At 45.4% G+C, this 16,595-nt stretch overlaps 1 protein-coding gene across 1 annotated transcript in view; it reads right to left on the bottom strand.

Annotated features, from left to right (window-relative positions):
- Positions 1–16,595, bottom strand: part of mmp17a (matrix metallopeptidase 17a) — a 107,958-nt gene that overhangs the window by 41,510 nt on the left and 49,853 nt on the right. The window contains exons 2-3 of the mRNA XM_080207987.1: positions 5,066–5,198; positions 560–689 (exon numbers count right to left, since the gene is read on the bottom strand). Of these exons, the coding sequence (XP_080064113.1) occupies positions 560–689; positions 5,066–5,198 (263 nt within the window). The remainder of the gene's footprint in view (positions 1–559; positions 690–5,065; positions 5,199–16,595) is intronic.

The following is a 16,595-nucleotide window of genomic DNA, read 5'->3' as shown; positions in this document are numbered from 1 at the left end:
TCTAACCTCTTAACCTATACATATTGGGACACTAAGGGGCAATTTAGCATGGTCAATCCACCTAACCTGCACATTTTTGGACTGTGGAAGGAAACCCGAGCACCCGGAGGAAATCCATGCAGACACGGGGAAAATGTGCAAACTCCACACAGACCGAGGCCGGAATTGAACCTGGGTCCCTGGCGCTGTGAGGCAGCAGTGCTAACCACTGTGTCACCATGACACCCAACGAAAAAAAATTCCAAAAACCTGCCAGCACCCGACCCTGGAGAGAGCATTTTAAATTGATGTTTCCAAATGACTTAGGGGCAGAAAGAGACCTGATTAAGTGGAAGAGAAGCAAAGCATGTACCTGGACAAGCGTCATTTGTAATAAAAAAAGAGTGAAATTATTTATAGCACTTAAAAATATTACATTTCCCCAAAGCAAGTAGCCTTGTTTCTAAAGTGCTATTGCCAATAAATTTTACATCAGATTAACTGAACCAGCTTTCATCTTATCACAACTATCCATTAATAACCTCAAATATGACGATGCAATTAAATGATTGACGATTACCTCCAGGATATATTTCTTTTATTCCATTTAGTTCCAAGTTGGGCAGATCTCTTTCTCCTGTTTTTTTCTGGTTCAGCGATATCAGGCAGTGAGCAACGAGGTGTCTTCATGAGTGCCAGCGTAGCTTGGTCTACAATTCAAACAAATCCATTTCCTTTTCACACAGGGACTGAATTGGGTGGCACGGTAGCACAGTGGTTAGCACTGCTGCTTCACAGCTCCAGGATCCTGGGTTCGATTCCCAGCTTGGGTCACCGTCTGTGTGGAGTTTGCACATTTTCCTCGCATCTGTGTGGGTTTCCTCCCACAGTCCAAAGATGTGTGGGTTAGGTTGATTGGCTGTGCTAAGAAATTGCCCCTTAGTGTCCTGGGATGTGTAGGTTAGAGGGATTAGTGGGTATGATATGGGGGTAGGGCCTGGGTGGGATTGCGTTCGGTGCAGACTCGAAGGGCCTCTTTCTGCACTGATTCTAAAGAACTGAGCAGTTAAGATAGTCTTTTGAAGAACTTTGGTGAAGCTTTCACTGAAAGTTTCCATTTTTGCTTCTCCCTAATGGTATCTCCGCTCATCAAAAGGATGAAGGATGGTGACACTGGCTTGATGGGCTGAATGGCCTCCTATTGACCTGCAAGGCTCTGCATAGAGAAGGAGGAGAAAAATGGATGGGGGAAGGAAGAGAGATGAGAAGAGGAAGGGGAGGGGAATGGCAACAGGAATAAAGAGATAGAGGAATGAAGGGGGAAAGGGAATGGGAAGATTAGGTGGCAAAAATCAAGGCTGGAATTCTCTGGACGTTCACACCCTACTGTTACTGCCAGCAAGAATGGAGAACCTGGCGCTCAGTCAATTCTCTGTTCACTGCGGTGGGACTGGAGAATCCCAGCCATGGGCGAGGTCAGAGAATCCCGGTCAATGTTTTTGAAACATAAAAAGATTTTTTATTATAGGACCATAGGTGAGAAGGAATTTCTTCAGCTAGAGAGTGGTGAATCTGTGGAGCTCTTTGCCACAGAAGGCTGTGGAGGCCAGGTCACTGAGTGTCTTTAAGACAGAGATAGGTAGGTTCTTGATTAATAATGGGATCAGGGGTTATGGGGAAAAGGCAGGAGAATGGGGATGAGAAAAATATCAGCCATGATTGAATGGCGGCAGAGTAGACTTGATGGGCCGAGTGGCCTAATTCTGCTCCTATGTCTTAGGGTCTTATAGTTAAAACACTGCGAATATGGATATGCAACACAATCTGATGTTTGAAATTGGATTCTATGAATTACTAATGATTTCTGCAATGTTAGTGACCTTTAAGAGTTCTTTTTTAGTTATGTTCTTTGTAGCTCACAGCCTCAGCTGATGTCATTGGCACTGGGTTGTCCACTAGGAGCCCCTGTTATTATTCCTTCAGTGGTTTGAATGGGGTTTGTTTATTTTTACTTTGGGAGTTATTTTTAAGACTCTGCATTGTCAGGAGGAGGAATATTTGCAGGTCAGGTGACAGGAACTTGTCCTTTTTCAGTTCTGAGCTATAGGTTGTAGTTTAGAAGGGAGTGGACATCAGACTGAAAACAGCGTCTCTCTCTCTCTCTCTTTCAGAAATTCTGCCGAGTAGCCGAAATTCTTCCTGGTGTGGAATATCTGCCATTGGTGGCTTGATCAGAGAGTTTCCCTGGTGTTATGGGAAGCTATTCTGACTTCAAACTGTTCTGAATGTATCAACAGTACTGCACCATTCAACCAAAGGACTTAATTCCAGTATCACGTGAACATTAGTCTTTGTTGTGATAGACTGTGGAAAGGGTTTTATCTGAAGAAAGTTTTGGTTTGATTAAACCATGGAATCATAGAATCCTTACAATGCAGAAGAAGGCCATTTTCTGCACCAGATCTGCGTGAACCATAAGCCCACTCAGGCCCTATCCCCTTAGCCCCATTCATTTACCCTGTTAGTCCCCCTGACATTAAGGGGCAATTTAGCATGGTTAATCCACTTAACCCACACATCTTTGGAGTGTGAGAGGAAACCCGAGCACCCAGAGGAAACCCACGAAGCCACAGGGAGAATGTGCAAAGTCCACATAGATAGTGACCCGGGTCAGGAAAAGAACCTGGGTCTGTGAGGCAACTGTGCTAATCGCTTTGCAACTGGGCCGCACGATGCTTGGATCATTTTAAGGATTTGTTAAGAGTTATACATTATTATAGCTGTTTTGTTTTTGTTTGTAATTAATAAAAGTTATTGCTAATTTTCTTTCTATACATGTTAACTATATTCGTAAATAAACTTGTTTGATAAAAGCTCCCTAGTGGGTCATGTGAATCATACCTGAAGTGAACCATCCAATGCTTATCCTAGCCAAATTCAAAATGCAAAACTTATGATCCAGACAGGCTCCATAAAACACTTTGGAGTTTCTGACCTGAACCATAACACTTCCAACTTCACAAGGTGGATGCTTAGAATAAACAGTCATGATGTGGGTATGCCGGCGTTGGACTGGCGTAAACACAGTAAAAAGTCTGACAACACCAGGTTTTAGTCCAACCTATTTATTTGATAATATACTCACTAGCTTTCGGGGTTACCCCCTTCACCTGACGAAGGGGGTAACCCCGAAAGCTAGTGAGTATATTATCAAATAAATAGGTTGGACTAAAACCTGGTGTTGTCAGACTTTTTACTAGAATAAACAGCACAGAAATAGGCCATTCAGCCCACCTAATCCATGCTGGTCTTTATGCTTCACATCCCATTCTATCTGCTCAATCTCAGTCTGTCCACATATCTTTCTGGCCCCTTTTCTCTCATGTCCTCATCTAGTTTCCTTTGGAAAGCTCCTAAGCTTTTTTGCTCAACTGCTCCCTGTAGTGGTGAGTTCAACATTCTGAGCGCGGGGTTTCCAATGGGGGTCGTAGGATGTTTATTTGGGGTTACGACCTCATCCAGAAGCAACGTTGACTGTTGACTCTGATGGGATAGTCCTGGGATCTGGACTGAGAGTCCATTACACGGTGCACAATTATTATCTCCAGGGCCTCATCGGAGTATTTAAAATGGTGTGGACCAGACCATCAGCAACAACTTTCCCCCACATCCCCCCTGCAACCCTCTCACTCAACAACTCCCGTGACCCCACTCAACAACCAAACAACCAACCCTTCCCACTCTCCGTGTTTAAGCATTAAAATTAGGGTCCCAGTGGGAAGACAGTTGGGAAGCAGGGTTCTAACCACTCTCTGAGCAAAGAAATTTCTCCTTCTTTTCCATAATGGATTCATCTTGTCCTTATGGTCCCTAGTTTTTGATACTGTCACAAATGGAAACATCTCTCCACATTGCCAGCTCATTCATCAATTTACCCACCTTGGTTAATAAATGCCAGCCAAGCCAGCGATACCCACATCCCATGAATGTTTTTTCTAAGTAGTTAAAGGACTTCTATCAGGTCTTAAAGCACCAATCTGTCCATTTCCAACTGCAATCTGATGTGAAGATGAGCATAAGTTTCACAATATTGAGTTAGTAATCCAGAGGTCTAATGATCTAAACACACGGGAAAAGATTAGAGGGGCTAATCATCAAACCAATTTTAAACTCACACAAGCTGCAAATCGCGATACTCAGGCACACAGAAAAACCCAGCAGAAACAACAGGCTGCACTTCTAAGCAGACACAGATAAGGGTTAAACTCCTAATTGAATCATAGAATCTCTACAATGCAGAAACAGGCCATTCGGCCTGCATCCACTCTCTGGAACAGCATCTTATCAAGATCTTATCCCCTCAGCCCCATGTGTTTACCCTACTAATCCCCTTACACTAAGGGATCATTCAGCATGACCAATCAACGTAACCTGCACATCTTTGGACTGTGGGAGGAAACCAGAGCACCTGGGGGAAACCCACGCAGACACGAGGAGAACGTGCAAACTCCACACAGACAGTTGCCAGAGGCGGAATTGAACCCGGGTCCCTAGCACTGTGAGACAGCGGTGCTAACTGCTGTGCCGTTGTGCTGCTCAGTTACAAGGGAGGCCTCAGGTGCCCAGATACACACAAGAACTCCATTGAATTACGCACATACAGCTTGTCAGTGTTGGTTATGACCAAGGAACAATGAATATAGGAGGACATGGGAGGTTGATGTACCATTGGTTAGACATAGAACTATCATACTCATATTTGGAAACTAGTTAAAGTTTAAAGTTTATTTCTTTGTCACAAGTGGGCTTACATTCACATTGTAATGAAGTTACTGTGAAAATCCCCTAGTCGCCACACTCCGGCACCTGTTCGGGTACACTGAGGGAGAATTTAGCACGGCCAATGCACCTAACCAGCACTTTTTCGGACTGTGGGAGGAATCGGAGCACTCAGAGGAAACCCACGCAGACACGGGGAGAACATGCAGACTCCAATAGCAAGAAATACACGCTTGATGATACTATAATTAAATAGACATGCTCAAGCTGTAATTGGACAATATAATTGAAAAGGATTAGCACGTACCCATTACTCCATTAATCTCAAGGCCCCCGAATTTCTGCATTGCTTTAATGGCCTTTGTTAAAGCTTCTTGTGTTTGAAGTTGCCCAGTAACAGGATCCGGAGGAGGCAGGTATCCAAACTTAGTCAGCCACTCCTGTGGAATTAGAAAAGGTAACAATTTAACACAGTTCAGAGGGGGAGTTCCATTATCTTGAAGTTATGATTAGCAATTTATCCAATTGCTTTTGTTCAGCAAATTGTCAGGTATCTGCTGAGGTCAATTTGCAGCGAATTGCTCTTACAGTCCAAACATTTACCTTGTATCCTGTGGGGCATCTTGTGTGAAGGATGGAAGCTTAGGGAACAAGAATATCCAATGAGACTGTGATAGTGCCTGTCCGAATACACCAGCCACTGATCCACATGTGGTGAACTGGGGATCCACATTTAGTTAATTACACTTCTGATCAGCAAATAAATTAATGAGTAATAGATAGCGTCGTTAGTCACCTGACCAGGGTTACGGGAATGGGGTGGAGGGGAGGGTCTGGGTGGGATGCTTTCTGCACAATAGGGATTCAAGGTGCAACCTTTTCGCAGATTTGAATCATAGAACAATAGAGCCCTACAGTGCAGACACAGGCCCTTCGGCCCATCGGGTCTGCACTGACCACAACCCCACACAGGCCCTAAACCCATATCCCTACATATTTACCCACTAATCCATCTAACCTAAGCATCTCAGGACACTAAGGGGCAATTTTAGTATGGCCAATCAACCTAACCTGCATGTCCTTGGACTGTGGGAGGAAACCCACACAGACACGGGGAGAACGTGCAAACTCCACACAGACAGTGACCCGAACCAGGAATCGAACCCAGGTCCCTGGAGCTGTGAAGCAGCAGTGCTAACCACTGCGCTACCGTGCCACCTGAACAGTAAGGAAGACAGTGAATGAAGGCGAGTCGTAATCCTGAGTGCTTTACTCCACAGCTACTGAACTTCTTGTTCTTTCACCTGATGTTGCCCAGGCCAGCATTTATTGCCCATCCCTAATTGCCCCTTGAGAAGGTGGTAGTAAGCTGCCTTCTTCAATTGCTGCAGTCCCTGTGGTGTTGGTACACCCACAGTGTTGTTAGGGAGGGAGGTGCAGGATTTTGACCCAGCGACAATGAAAGATGATATATTTCCAAGTCAGGATGGTGAGTGGCTTGGAGGGGAACCTCCAGGTGGTGGTGTTTCCAGGTATCTGCTGCCGTTGTGTTTCTAGATATAAGCAGTAATGGGTTTGGAAGGTGCTGTTGAAGGAAGATGGTGGTAGATGTTTCTGCATTAAATATATGTATATGGAATACCTTTATCTGGATTGTGTGTGAAATGTTTTCAACTAAAATGAGTCCATTTATGTGAAAACACTTTTGCCATTGTCATGCATTTATGATTTCTATTGCCTAACTGCAATTTAGAGCAACACAGGTCAAAGTTAATGTATTAGTCACAAGTAAGGCTTACATTAACACTGCAATGAAGTCACTGTGAAATTCCCCTAGTCACCACAGTTCGGTGCCTATTCGGGTCAATGCACCCAACCAGCACGTTTTTGGGAATGTGGGAGAAAACCGGAGCACCCGGAGGAAACCCACACAGACATGGAGAGAACATGCAAGCTCCACACAGACAGTGACCCAAACCAGGAATTGAACCCGAGTCCCTGGTGCTGTGAAGCAGTAGTGCTAACCACTGTGCCATTGCTGGGACTGAGTCAGCATTATGGGTTGAGAAAGGAGTGAATCCAGGAGTGGTTGTTTCAAAGTATTTGGATCATTTGCAGGGAGATTGCAACGTGGCAGCTGGACAATTACTAACGATTCTTTCACGTTTTGGACAAATTGAAGGCACTGTGTTGAGTATCGATGTGAGTCTGACAGAATAAATACAGGAAGATAGATTTTGCAGCATTGATTCTGCCTGAACTGCCCAAGTTCTCTGACATTATCTCTCTCTGTTTCACATTAAATACCTGACTCTTGAATTTCCTCAGAGTTTCTCCCACACCAGCAGCAGCTGTGTGGCCAAGACCCAGCTGACACCAAGCTGCGGAGTGGAGCAGCTCTCAGCAAATTGATTTGATTTGATTTATTATTGTCACATGTATTTGCATACAGTGAAAAGTATTGTTTCTTGTGCACTATACAGACAAAACATACCGTTCATAGAGAAGGAAAGAAGAGAGTGCAGGATGTAGTGTTACATTCATATCTAGGGTGTATAGAAAGATCAATTTAATGTGAGGTAGGTTCATTCAAAAGTCTGACAGCAGCAGGGAAGAAGCTGTTCTTGAGTCAGTCGGTACGGGACCTCAGACTTTTGTGACTTTTTCCCGATGGAAGAAGGTGGAAGAGAGAATGTCCGGGGTGTGTGGGGTCCTTAATTATGCTGGCTGCTTTTCCAAGGCAGCGAGAAGTGTAGACAGAGTCAATCGGTGGGGGGGGGAGGCTGGATGCCAATCATTTTAGACTCAAACAAAAACTCCTGCCTTCAGCAGCCAACACTCTCCCTCCCCACGTTTCACCTGATTTTTTTTCTATGGTCGTCCCAGCATCTCAAGTGTTATAGACACAACTTCAATGAAAAGTGTTGACACAGGATGACAGGAAGCAAACCCAACTAATCCGTACGGGTTTCTGCTCCACTCGAGCCTCCACTTCATCTCAAATAAAAACAAAATACTACAGATATCAGAATCCAAAACAAAAACAGAAAATGCTGGAAAATGGGTCATCCAGACTCGAAGCGTTGGCTCTATTCTCTCTCCACAGACGCTGTCAGACCTGCTGAGATTTTCCAGCATTTTCTGTTTTTGTCCCTTTTCATCTCAGCTTATCCACATTTCCTTCCATCATGTGATTATCCATCCTCCTCTTAAAGAACAAAGAACAAAGAGCAATATAGCACAGAAACAGGCCTTTCAGCCCACCAAGTCTGTGCTGACACAGTTGCCTCTCTAATCTAATATTTTCTTGCCTCTGTGTGGTCCATATCCGTCTCTCCCCTAACTATTTTTGTATTGATCTAGTTACCTCTTGAATGTTGTTATAGAACCTGCTTCCACCACCTCCTCCGTCAGCACGTTCCAGGCATTCTCCACTCTCTGTGTGAAAAACTTGCCCCTTACATCTCCTTTAAACATTCACCCTCTCACTTTCAATCTATGCTCCCAAGTAATTGACCCTTTGACCCTGGGAAAAAGACTCTGGCTCTCCACTCTATCCAAGCAGGATAATGGATGTGTAGAGTATAGGGCTAATGGTAGGACTCTGAATAGTGTGGATGAACAGAGGGATCTAGGTGTATGTGTACATAGATCCCTGAAAGTTGGGAGTCAAGTAGATAAGGTTGTTAGGAAGGCATACGGTGTCTTGGCGTTTATTGGTAGGGGGATTGAATTTAAGAGCCGCAGCATCATGTTGCAACTGTACAAAACTCTGGTGCGTCCGCACTTGGAGTATTGTGTGCAGTTCTGGTCCCCACATTATAGGAAGGATGTGGAGGCTTTGGAGAGGGTGCAGAGGAGGTTTACCAGGATGTTGCCTGGTATGGAGGGGAGGTCCTATGAGGAGAGACTGAGGGATTTGAGGTTGTTTTTGTTAGAAAGAAGGCGGCTGCGAGGGGACCTTATTGAAACATATAAGATGATTAGAGGTTTGGATAGGGTGGACAGTGATAGCCTTTTTCCTCGGATGGAGAAAGCTAGCACGAGGGGGCATGGCTTTAAATTAAGGGGTGGTAGTTATAGGACGGATGTCAGGGGTAGGTTCTTTACCCAGAGGGTGGTGAGGGATTGGAATGCCCTGCCTGCTGCAGTTGTGGATGCGCCTAGTTTGGGGGCATTTAAGAGATCTGTGGATAGGTTTATGGATGGAAAGGGATTGGTTTAGGTTAGAGGGTCATTGTTTTTTAACTGGTCGGCGCAACATCGTGGGCCGAAGGGCCTGTTTTGCGCTGTTATGTTCTATGTTCTAAGCCGATTAGAATCTTGTAAACCTCTATCAGATTCCCCCCCTCATCCTCCAACGCTCCAATCAAAACAATCCAAGGTTGTTCAACTTTTCTTCATAGTCCATATCCTCCAAACCAGGCCACATCCTGGTAAATCTCTTTTGCACCCTTTCCAATGCACCAATATCCTTCCCCATGGTGTGGTGACCAGAATTGTACATAATATCCCAAATATGGCCTAAATCATGTACAGCTGCAACATGATTTTCCAGTTCCTATACTCAATGCCCTGATCGATGAAGGCCATCGTGCCATATGCTTTCTTGACCACCTTGTCAACCTGAGTTGCCACCTTCAGGGAACTGTGGATTTGCACATCTAAATCCCCCTGTATGCTAATATTTCTAAGAGCATTACCATTTACTGTATACTTTCCCTCTGCAGTAGACCTTCCAAATAGCATCACCTCACATTTGTCCAGGTTAAATTCCATCTACCGTCTTTCAGCCCAGGCCTCCAGCCCATTTATAACCTGCTGTATCTTTAGACAATCCTCCTCATTATCCGCTACTCCCCCAGTTTTTGTATCATCTACAAATTTACTAATCAGATCACCTACATTTTCCCCCAAACCATTTATGTACATTACAAACAGAGGCCTCAGCACTGATCCGTGTGGAACACCACTTGTTACAGACCTTCAGTTAGAAAAGTACCCTTCTACTGCTACTCGCTTTCTATGCCCAAACCAGTTTTGTATCCATCTTACCAGCTCACCTCAGGTCTTTATAACTTCACCTTCTGTATCAGCCTGCCATGAGTAACCTTATCAAAGGCTTTACTAAAATCCATGTACACAACATCCACTGCCCTGCCCGGGTCAATTTTTCTTGTCACTTTCTCAAAGAACTCAATCAAGTTTGTGAGACACAACCTCCCCTTCACAAAACCAAGCTATCTATCGCTAATTCTCTTCTAGACGTGAGTACATCCTGTCCCTAAGAATAATTTTCCCACCACTGATGTAAGGCTGACGTACCTGTAATTTCCCCGATTGTCTCTTCTGCCCTTCTTAAACAGAGGAACTCTCCAATCCTCTGGTATCTCGCCTGTGGCTAAAGAAGATGCAAAGATTTTGGCCAAAGCCTCAGCAATTTCTTCCCTCGCCTCTCTCGGTATTCTGGGATAGACCCTACTTGGCCCTGGGGACTTGGACACCTTAACGTTTTTCAAAACCTCCAATACCTCCTCCCTTTTCATCTCTACATGTCCTAGAATGTCAGCATCCTCCTTTCTACACTCATCATCCACCACATCCTCCTCCTTTGTGAATACTGATGCAGAGTATTCGTTAAGGACCTCACTCACCTCATCTGGCTCCACACACAAATTCCTTCCACTGTCCTTGAGTGGACTTACCCTTTCACTCGCTATCCTCTTCCTCCTTATATACACATAAAAAAACTGACATTTCAAGACCTTTTCTTGCCTTCCTAAGTCCCTGTTTCAGCTCTTTCCTGTTACCTTCATATTGCTCAAGAGCCGTATCCATTTTCAATTTCCTATTCACTTCAACTGTTCCCTAGGGTAACAATTTCTACAGTCTCACCACTCAACAAGATGACAAGATTGCTCCTGAATTCCATATTGGATTTTGCAAGGAATATTTCTTAGTTATTGGCCCCTAGCTCTGATGACCTACATAAAGTGGAAATACGTCCTCTATGTGTAACCTATAAAACAAGCTTCAGCCTGTTCAGACTTTCTTATAACCTCTCAGTTCTGACATCATTGCCCTTGTAAATCTTTCTTGCAACTTCCCCAGAGTCTCCTTCTGTAATATTCCGAGTGTGAGCCGCTAATTGGGTTCTGAACTTGACAGGGAAGTATGAAAATCCAAACAAATCGTCTTTCTTGATAGTTGGTTTATTTATGGAGTTCAGCTTGTCTGCTTCCTATCAGCTACCCCAGCGCCCCAGAAACCTTTCATTCTACTCTCTTTAGAAAACACTGGAATTCTCCAACCTTGCCCGCGGCTGGGATTCTCCAGTCCCGCTGCTGTAAATGGAGATTTGGCTGAGTGCCAAGTTCTCCATTCTCACTGGGAGCGCCGGTGTATGAGAGTGGAGAATTCTGTCCCATGAGTCAAAAATGAGGAGCGGGTCAGGTACAGTCCTGGTATGTGACTGTAACTAAATCAAAGAAAACTAAAGACCATTTCCAGTTTGGGCAGTGGGCGGGGGGGGGGGGGGTGGTGGGGGGCGGGTAATAATGCGTTTACAACCCTCGTGGCACCCACCAGAACTTTCCTTTACAATCTTTTGAGTATACCTTGAACTAATTTGGTAAATTAGCAGCGAACAGCTCAAATTAAGTAAATAGAGCACATCAAGTTAAAGTGATATCCTGTTAAAGGGTGACTATAACAAAGGAAAAAAAAATTCACAGAAAAAGTCAAGTTCAAATTTTATTTTGCAGTCCAATGTTCCAATGCCTATACTTTTCAGAAGACTAAGGAAATTTGGCATGTCAGCTACGACTCTCACCAACTTTTACACCATAGGAAGCATTCTTTCTGGTTGTATCACAGCTTGATATGGGCTCCCGCTCTGCCCAAGACCACAAGAAACTACAAACGGTCTTGAACGTAGCCCAGTCCATCACACAAACCAGCCTCCCATCCATTGACTCTGTCTACAGTTCCCGCTGCCTTGGAAAAGCAGCCAGCATAATTAAGGATCCCCATGCACCCCGGACATTCTCTCTTCCACCTTCTTCCGTCGGGAAAAAGATACAGAAGTCTGAGATCACGTACCAAATGACTCAAGAACAGCTTCTTCCCTGCTGCCATCTGATTCTTGAATGACCTGAAGCTGATCTTTCTCTACACCCTAGCTATGACTGTAACACTACATTCTGCACTCTCTCCTTTCCTTCTCTATGTATGGTATGCTTTGTCTATGTAGCGTGCAAGAAACAATACTTTTCACTGATTGTTAATACATGTGACAATAATAAATCAAAAAATAATCAGTCTTGTACCCCAGCCACTGCAGTGCCCACCAGCTATGGAAGGTCCCCTATTTATACTCTTTTCTAAAACAAAACCAGTGATCAGTAAATTAAACAAATGAGAGGTGTTGGGATGCTGGAACTAAAATAGAATGTCAAAGAAACATTCATTTGATACCATATTCTGGGATAATGTTGCACCCTAACCCCTGCAGCACCCATTGGGACACACACAGAGCGATCTGATGCTCAGCAAAACAGAGAAAATTTGCTATTTAAAGTATTGTAATTCAACTCTGAGCTCTTCAATATTAAGTCAAAGTTTTACATCTAATATAATATATTTATTAGTGTTACAAGTAGGCTTACATTAACACTGCAATGAAGTTACTGTGAAAATCCCCTAGTCTCCACACTCCGGCGCCTTTTCGGGTTACACTGAGGGCGAATTCAGCATGGCCAATGCACCCTAACCAGCACATCTTTTGGACTGTGGGAGGAAAACAGAGCACATGGAGGAAACCCACACAGACACGAGGAGAACATGCAGACTCCTGAGACACTGACTCAAGCCGAGAATTGAACCCGGGTCCCTAGCACTGTGAGACAGCAATGCTAACCCACTGTGTCACTGTGCGGCCGAGATTTGAACACAATTTCTTTTTCAGTCACAAAGTCACTAAATCATTGAAGTTTTGCAGGATATTTTTCAATGAAGGAGGAAAACAGAAAGCTGGAAACTATAGAATCATAGAATCCCTACAGTGCCGAAGGAGGCCATTCGGCCCATTAAGTGTACACTGACCGCAATCCCACCCAGGCCATGTCCCCATAACCCCACATATTTACCCTACTAATCCCCCTGACACTAAGGGGTAATTTAGCAAGACCAATCAACCTATTCCCACACCCCCACTTCCTGTCTTCAAACAACCGCACAACCTCAAACAGACCATTGTCCACAGCAAACTACCCAGCCTTCAGGAGAACAGTGACCACAACACCACACAACCCTGCCACAGCAACCTCTGTAAGACATGCCGGATCATCGACACGGATGCCATCCTCTCACGTGAGAACACCATCCACCAAGTACACAGTATATTCTCTTGCAGCTTGGCCAACGTTGTCTACCTGATACGCTGCAGGAAAGGATGTCCTGAAGCATGGTACATTGGGGACACCATGCAGACACTACGACAACGGATGAATGAACATCGCTCGACAATCATCAGGCAAGACTGTTCCCTTCCTGTTGGCGAACACTTCAGTGGTCACGGGCATTCGGCCACTGACCTTTGGGTAAGCATTCTCCAAGGTGGCCTTCACGACACACGACAGCGCAGAGTCGCTGAGCAGAGACTGATAGCCAAGTTCCGCACACATGAGGACGGTCTCAACCATGATCTTGGATTCATGTCGCACTATCTGTAACCCTCATGACTTGCCTGGGTTTGCAAAATCTCACTTACTGTCCTGTCTGGAGACAATACACATCTCTTTAACCTATGCTTAATGCTCTCTCCACTCACACTGTCTGCACCTTTAAGACTTGATTAGCTGCAAAAACTCGCATTCTCATCAGTATTCTGTAAACTGTGTGTGTCTTTATATGCTCTGTTTGTGATCAGAACTCCCCACTCACCTGATGAAGGGTCAGAGGCCCGAAAACTATTGGCTTTTGCTGCCAAATAAACCTGTTGGACTTTAACTTGGTGTTGTGAGACTTCTTACTGTGTTTACCCCAGTCCAAAGCTGGCAACTCCACATCATGACATTGCAGCAGGCCAGGGACACACCTGTGGGAACGGGAGCAGGATTGTGTCCAGTATTGTGCTGATCTTGAAAACAAACTTGACCCAAATGTACTCTGGATTGAACTAACTGACATAGAGCTGAATACAGAATTCTAAGTTTTCCATGATCTCATATTGAGGTTGTTTGGTACGCGCTGTCTCTAACTTTCATAAACAATTTGCAGCTGTGGTCATCAAAAGCTTTGTTTCGGTCTTGTCTGCCTGGTGCTCGGGTCCGGGATGTCGCAGCTGGGCTGCAGAGGAACCTGGAGTGGGAGGGTGAGAATCCGGTCGTTGTGGTACATGTGGGTGCCGGCGACGTAAGCAAAATGCGGACTGAGGATCTGGGGAGGGAGTATGAAAAGCTGGGAATGGAATTAAAAAGTAGAACCGACAAGGTGGTCATCTCTGGGCTACTGCCTGAACCGAGTGCAGACGGGCGTAGGGTGGACAGGATTAAGGAAGTGAATGGGTGGCTCAGGGATTGGTGTGGGAGGAATGGGTTTGAATTTATGGGGCATTGGCACCAGTATTGGGGTAGGTGGGACCTGTTCGGGCAGGATGGGGTTGGTCTGAACTGTGCTGGGACCAGAGTGCTGGCGAATCGAGTAAAGAGGACTGTAGACAGGGCTTTAAACTAATTAGGAGGGGGAGGGTGCGAGGGTAGGTGACGTTACGAGGTCTAAAGTTAAGGATAGGGTACAGGTAAGGGAAGAGGCCGAGGATGTCCCAATAATAGAGGGAGTAGGGGGCGTGAGTATGGTTGGTGGCGTTACGGTAAATAGGGTCCAGGTGAAGGCTGGGATGAAAGCGCTGTATCTGAATGCACGAAGCATTCGGAATAAAGTGGATGAGCTGGTGGCGCAGATCGACACAAATGGATACGATCTGGTGGCCATTACAGAGACGTGGCTGCAAGGTGACAGGGACTGGGAGCTGAATGTACAGGGCTATCAAGTGTTTAGGAAGGATAGGCAGGAAAGAAAAGGGGGGGGCGTAGCTCTGCTGATTAAGGATAGCATCAAGGTGGTAGCAAGGGATGATATTGGAGCCAAGGAGCAGAGGGTGGAATCGTTGTGGGTGGAGATTAGGAACAGCAAAGGGAGGAAGACGCTGGTGGGTGTCGTCTATAGGCCCCCAAATAATGATCTGGAGGTGGGGCGGGCTGTTAACGCGCAAATAAGTGTGGCGTGCAGGAATGGGACGGCCGTAGTTATGGGGGATTTCAATCCGCATATTGATTGGTCGACCCATGTTGGACGAGGTGGGCTCGAGGAAGAGTTCTTGGAATGCTGCCGGGATAGTTTCCTCGAACAGTGTGTGTTGGAGCCGACGAGGGAGAGAGCTATCTTGGATCTCGTGCTATGTAATGAGGCGGGTAGAATTAGGGACCTTGCGGTGAAGGATTCTCTTGGGGAGAGTGATCATTGTATGGTGGAGTTTCTGGTGCAGATGGAGGAGGACAAAGTGGGTTCCCGGACACGCGTCCTTTGTTTGAATAGAGGGGAGTACGGTAGGATGAGAGAAGAATTGGCGAATGTGGACTGGGGGAGCGCGTTGGAGGGAGGGTCTGCTGAGGAGCAGTGGAGGATCTTTAAGGAGATCTTTCTTGGTGCTCAGCGGAAATTTATTCCGATGGTCAAAAAGGACAGTAGGAGGAGAGGTAATAAGCCGTGGATAACGAAGGAGGTGAAGGAAAGTGTTAAATTAAAAGCGGAGGAATTTAGAGTAGCTAAGAGTAGTGGGCAAGAAGAGGATTGGGAGAGGTTTAAATGTCAACAAAGATTGACAAAGAAGTTGATAAAGGAGGGTAGGAGAAACTATGAAGCTGGGCTAGCGCTTAATATAAAAAAGGATAGCAAGAGTTTTTATAAATATATAAAAAGGAAGAGGCTGGCTAGGGTGAACGTTGGTCCCTTAGAGGATGAGAAAGGGGACCTAGTGGTAGGGGATGAGGATATGGCTCAGGTCTTGAATAACTTTTTTGTTTCTGTCTTCACGGAGGAGGACGTGAATAATTTGCCGGGTGTTAGTGATGGAAAGGTGGTAGGACTGGAGGGTCTTAATGACATTACTGTTACTAGAGAGGCGGTGCTCGACAGACTGGAGGGGCTGATTGTGGACAAGTCCCCAGGGCCGGATAGAATGCATCCGAGGGTTCTGAAAGAAATGGCGGAGGTGATAGTGGATGCCTTGGTGGTTATTTTCCAGACGTTGCTGGATTCCGGGGAAGTGCCAGAAGATTGGAAAACAGCTAATGTTACGCCGTTGTTTAAGAAGGGTGCCAGGCAAAAGGCGGGGAATTATAGGCCGGTTAGTTTAACGTCTGTGGTGGGTAAAATGTTAGAATCCGTCATTAAGGAGGAAATTGCGAGGCATCTTGAAGGCAATTGCTTGATAGAGCGGACGCAGCATGGTTTCATTAAAGGGAAGTCGTGTCTGACAAATTTACTGGAGTTCTATGAGGATGTGTCTAGGGCGGTGGATAGAGGAGAGCCGGTGGATGTGGTCTTTCTGGATTTTCAGAAGGCATTTGACAAAGTACCTCACAAGAGGTTATTGCAGAAGGTCGAGGGACATGGAGTTGGGGGTAGGGTGTTAGCGTGGATAGAGGATTGGTTGTCAAGTAGGAGGCAGAGAGTGGGGGTCAACGGGTGCTATTCGGATTGGCGGATGGTGACTAGTGGAGTGCCCCAGGGGTTGGTGCTGGGGCCTCAGCTTTTTACCATTTATATAGATGATC

This window comes from Carcharhinus amblyrhynchos, chromosome 20 (assembly GCF_965287045.1).
Source record: "Carcharhinus amblyrhynchos chromosome 20, sCarAmb.v2.hapA, whole genome shotgun sequence".
NCBI classification, from domain to species: Eukaryota; Metazoa; Chordata; class Chondrichthyes; order Carcharhiniformes; family Carcharhinidae; genus Carcharhinus; species Carcharhinus amblyrhynchos.
The sequence above is the reverse complement of the archived record's forward strand: the minus strand, read 5'-3'. Positions and strand labels throughout refer to the sequence as shown.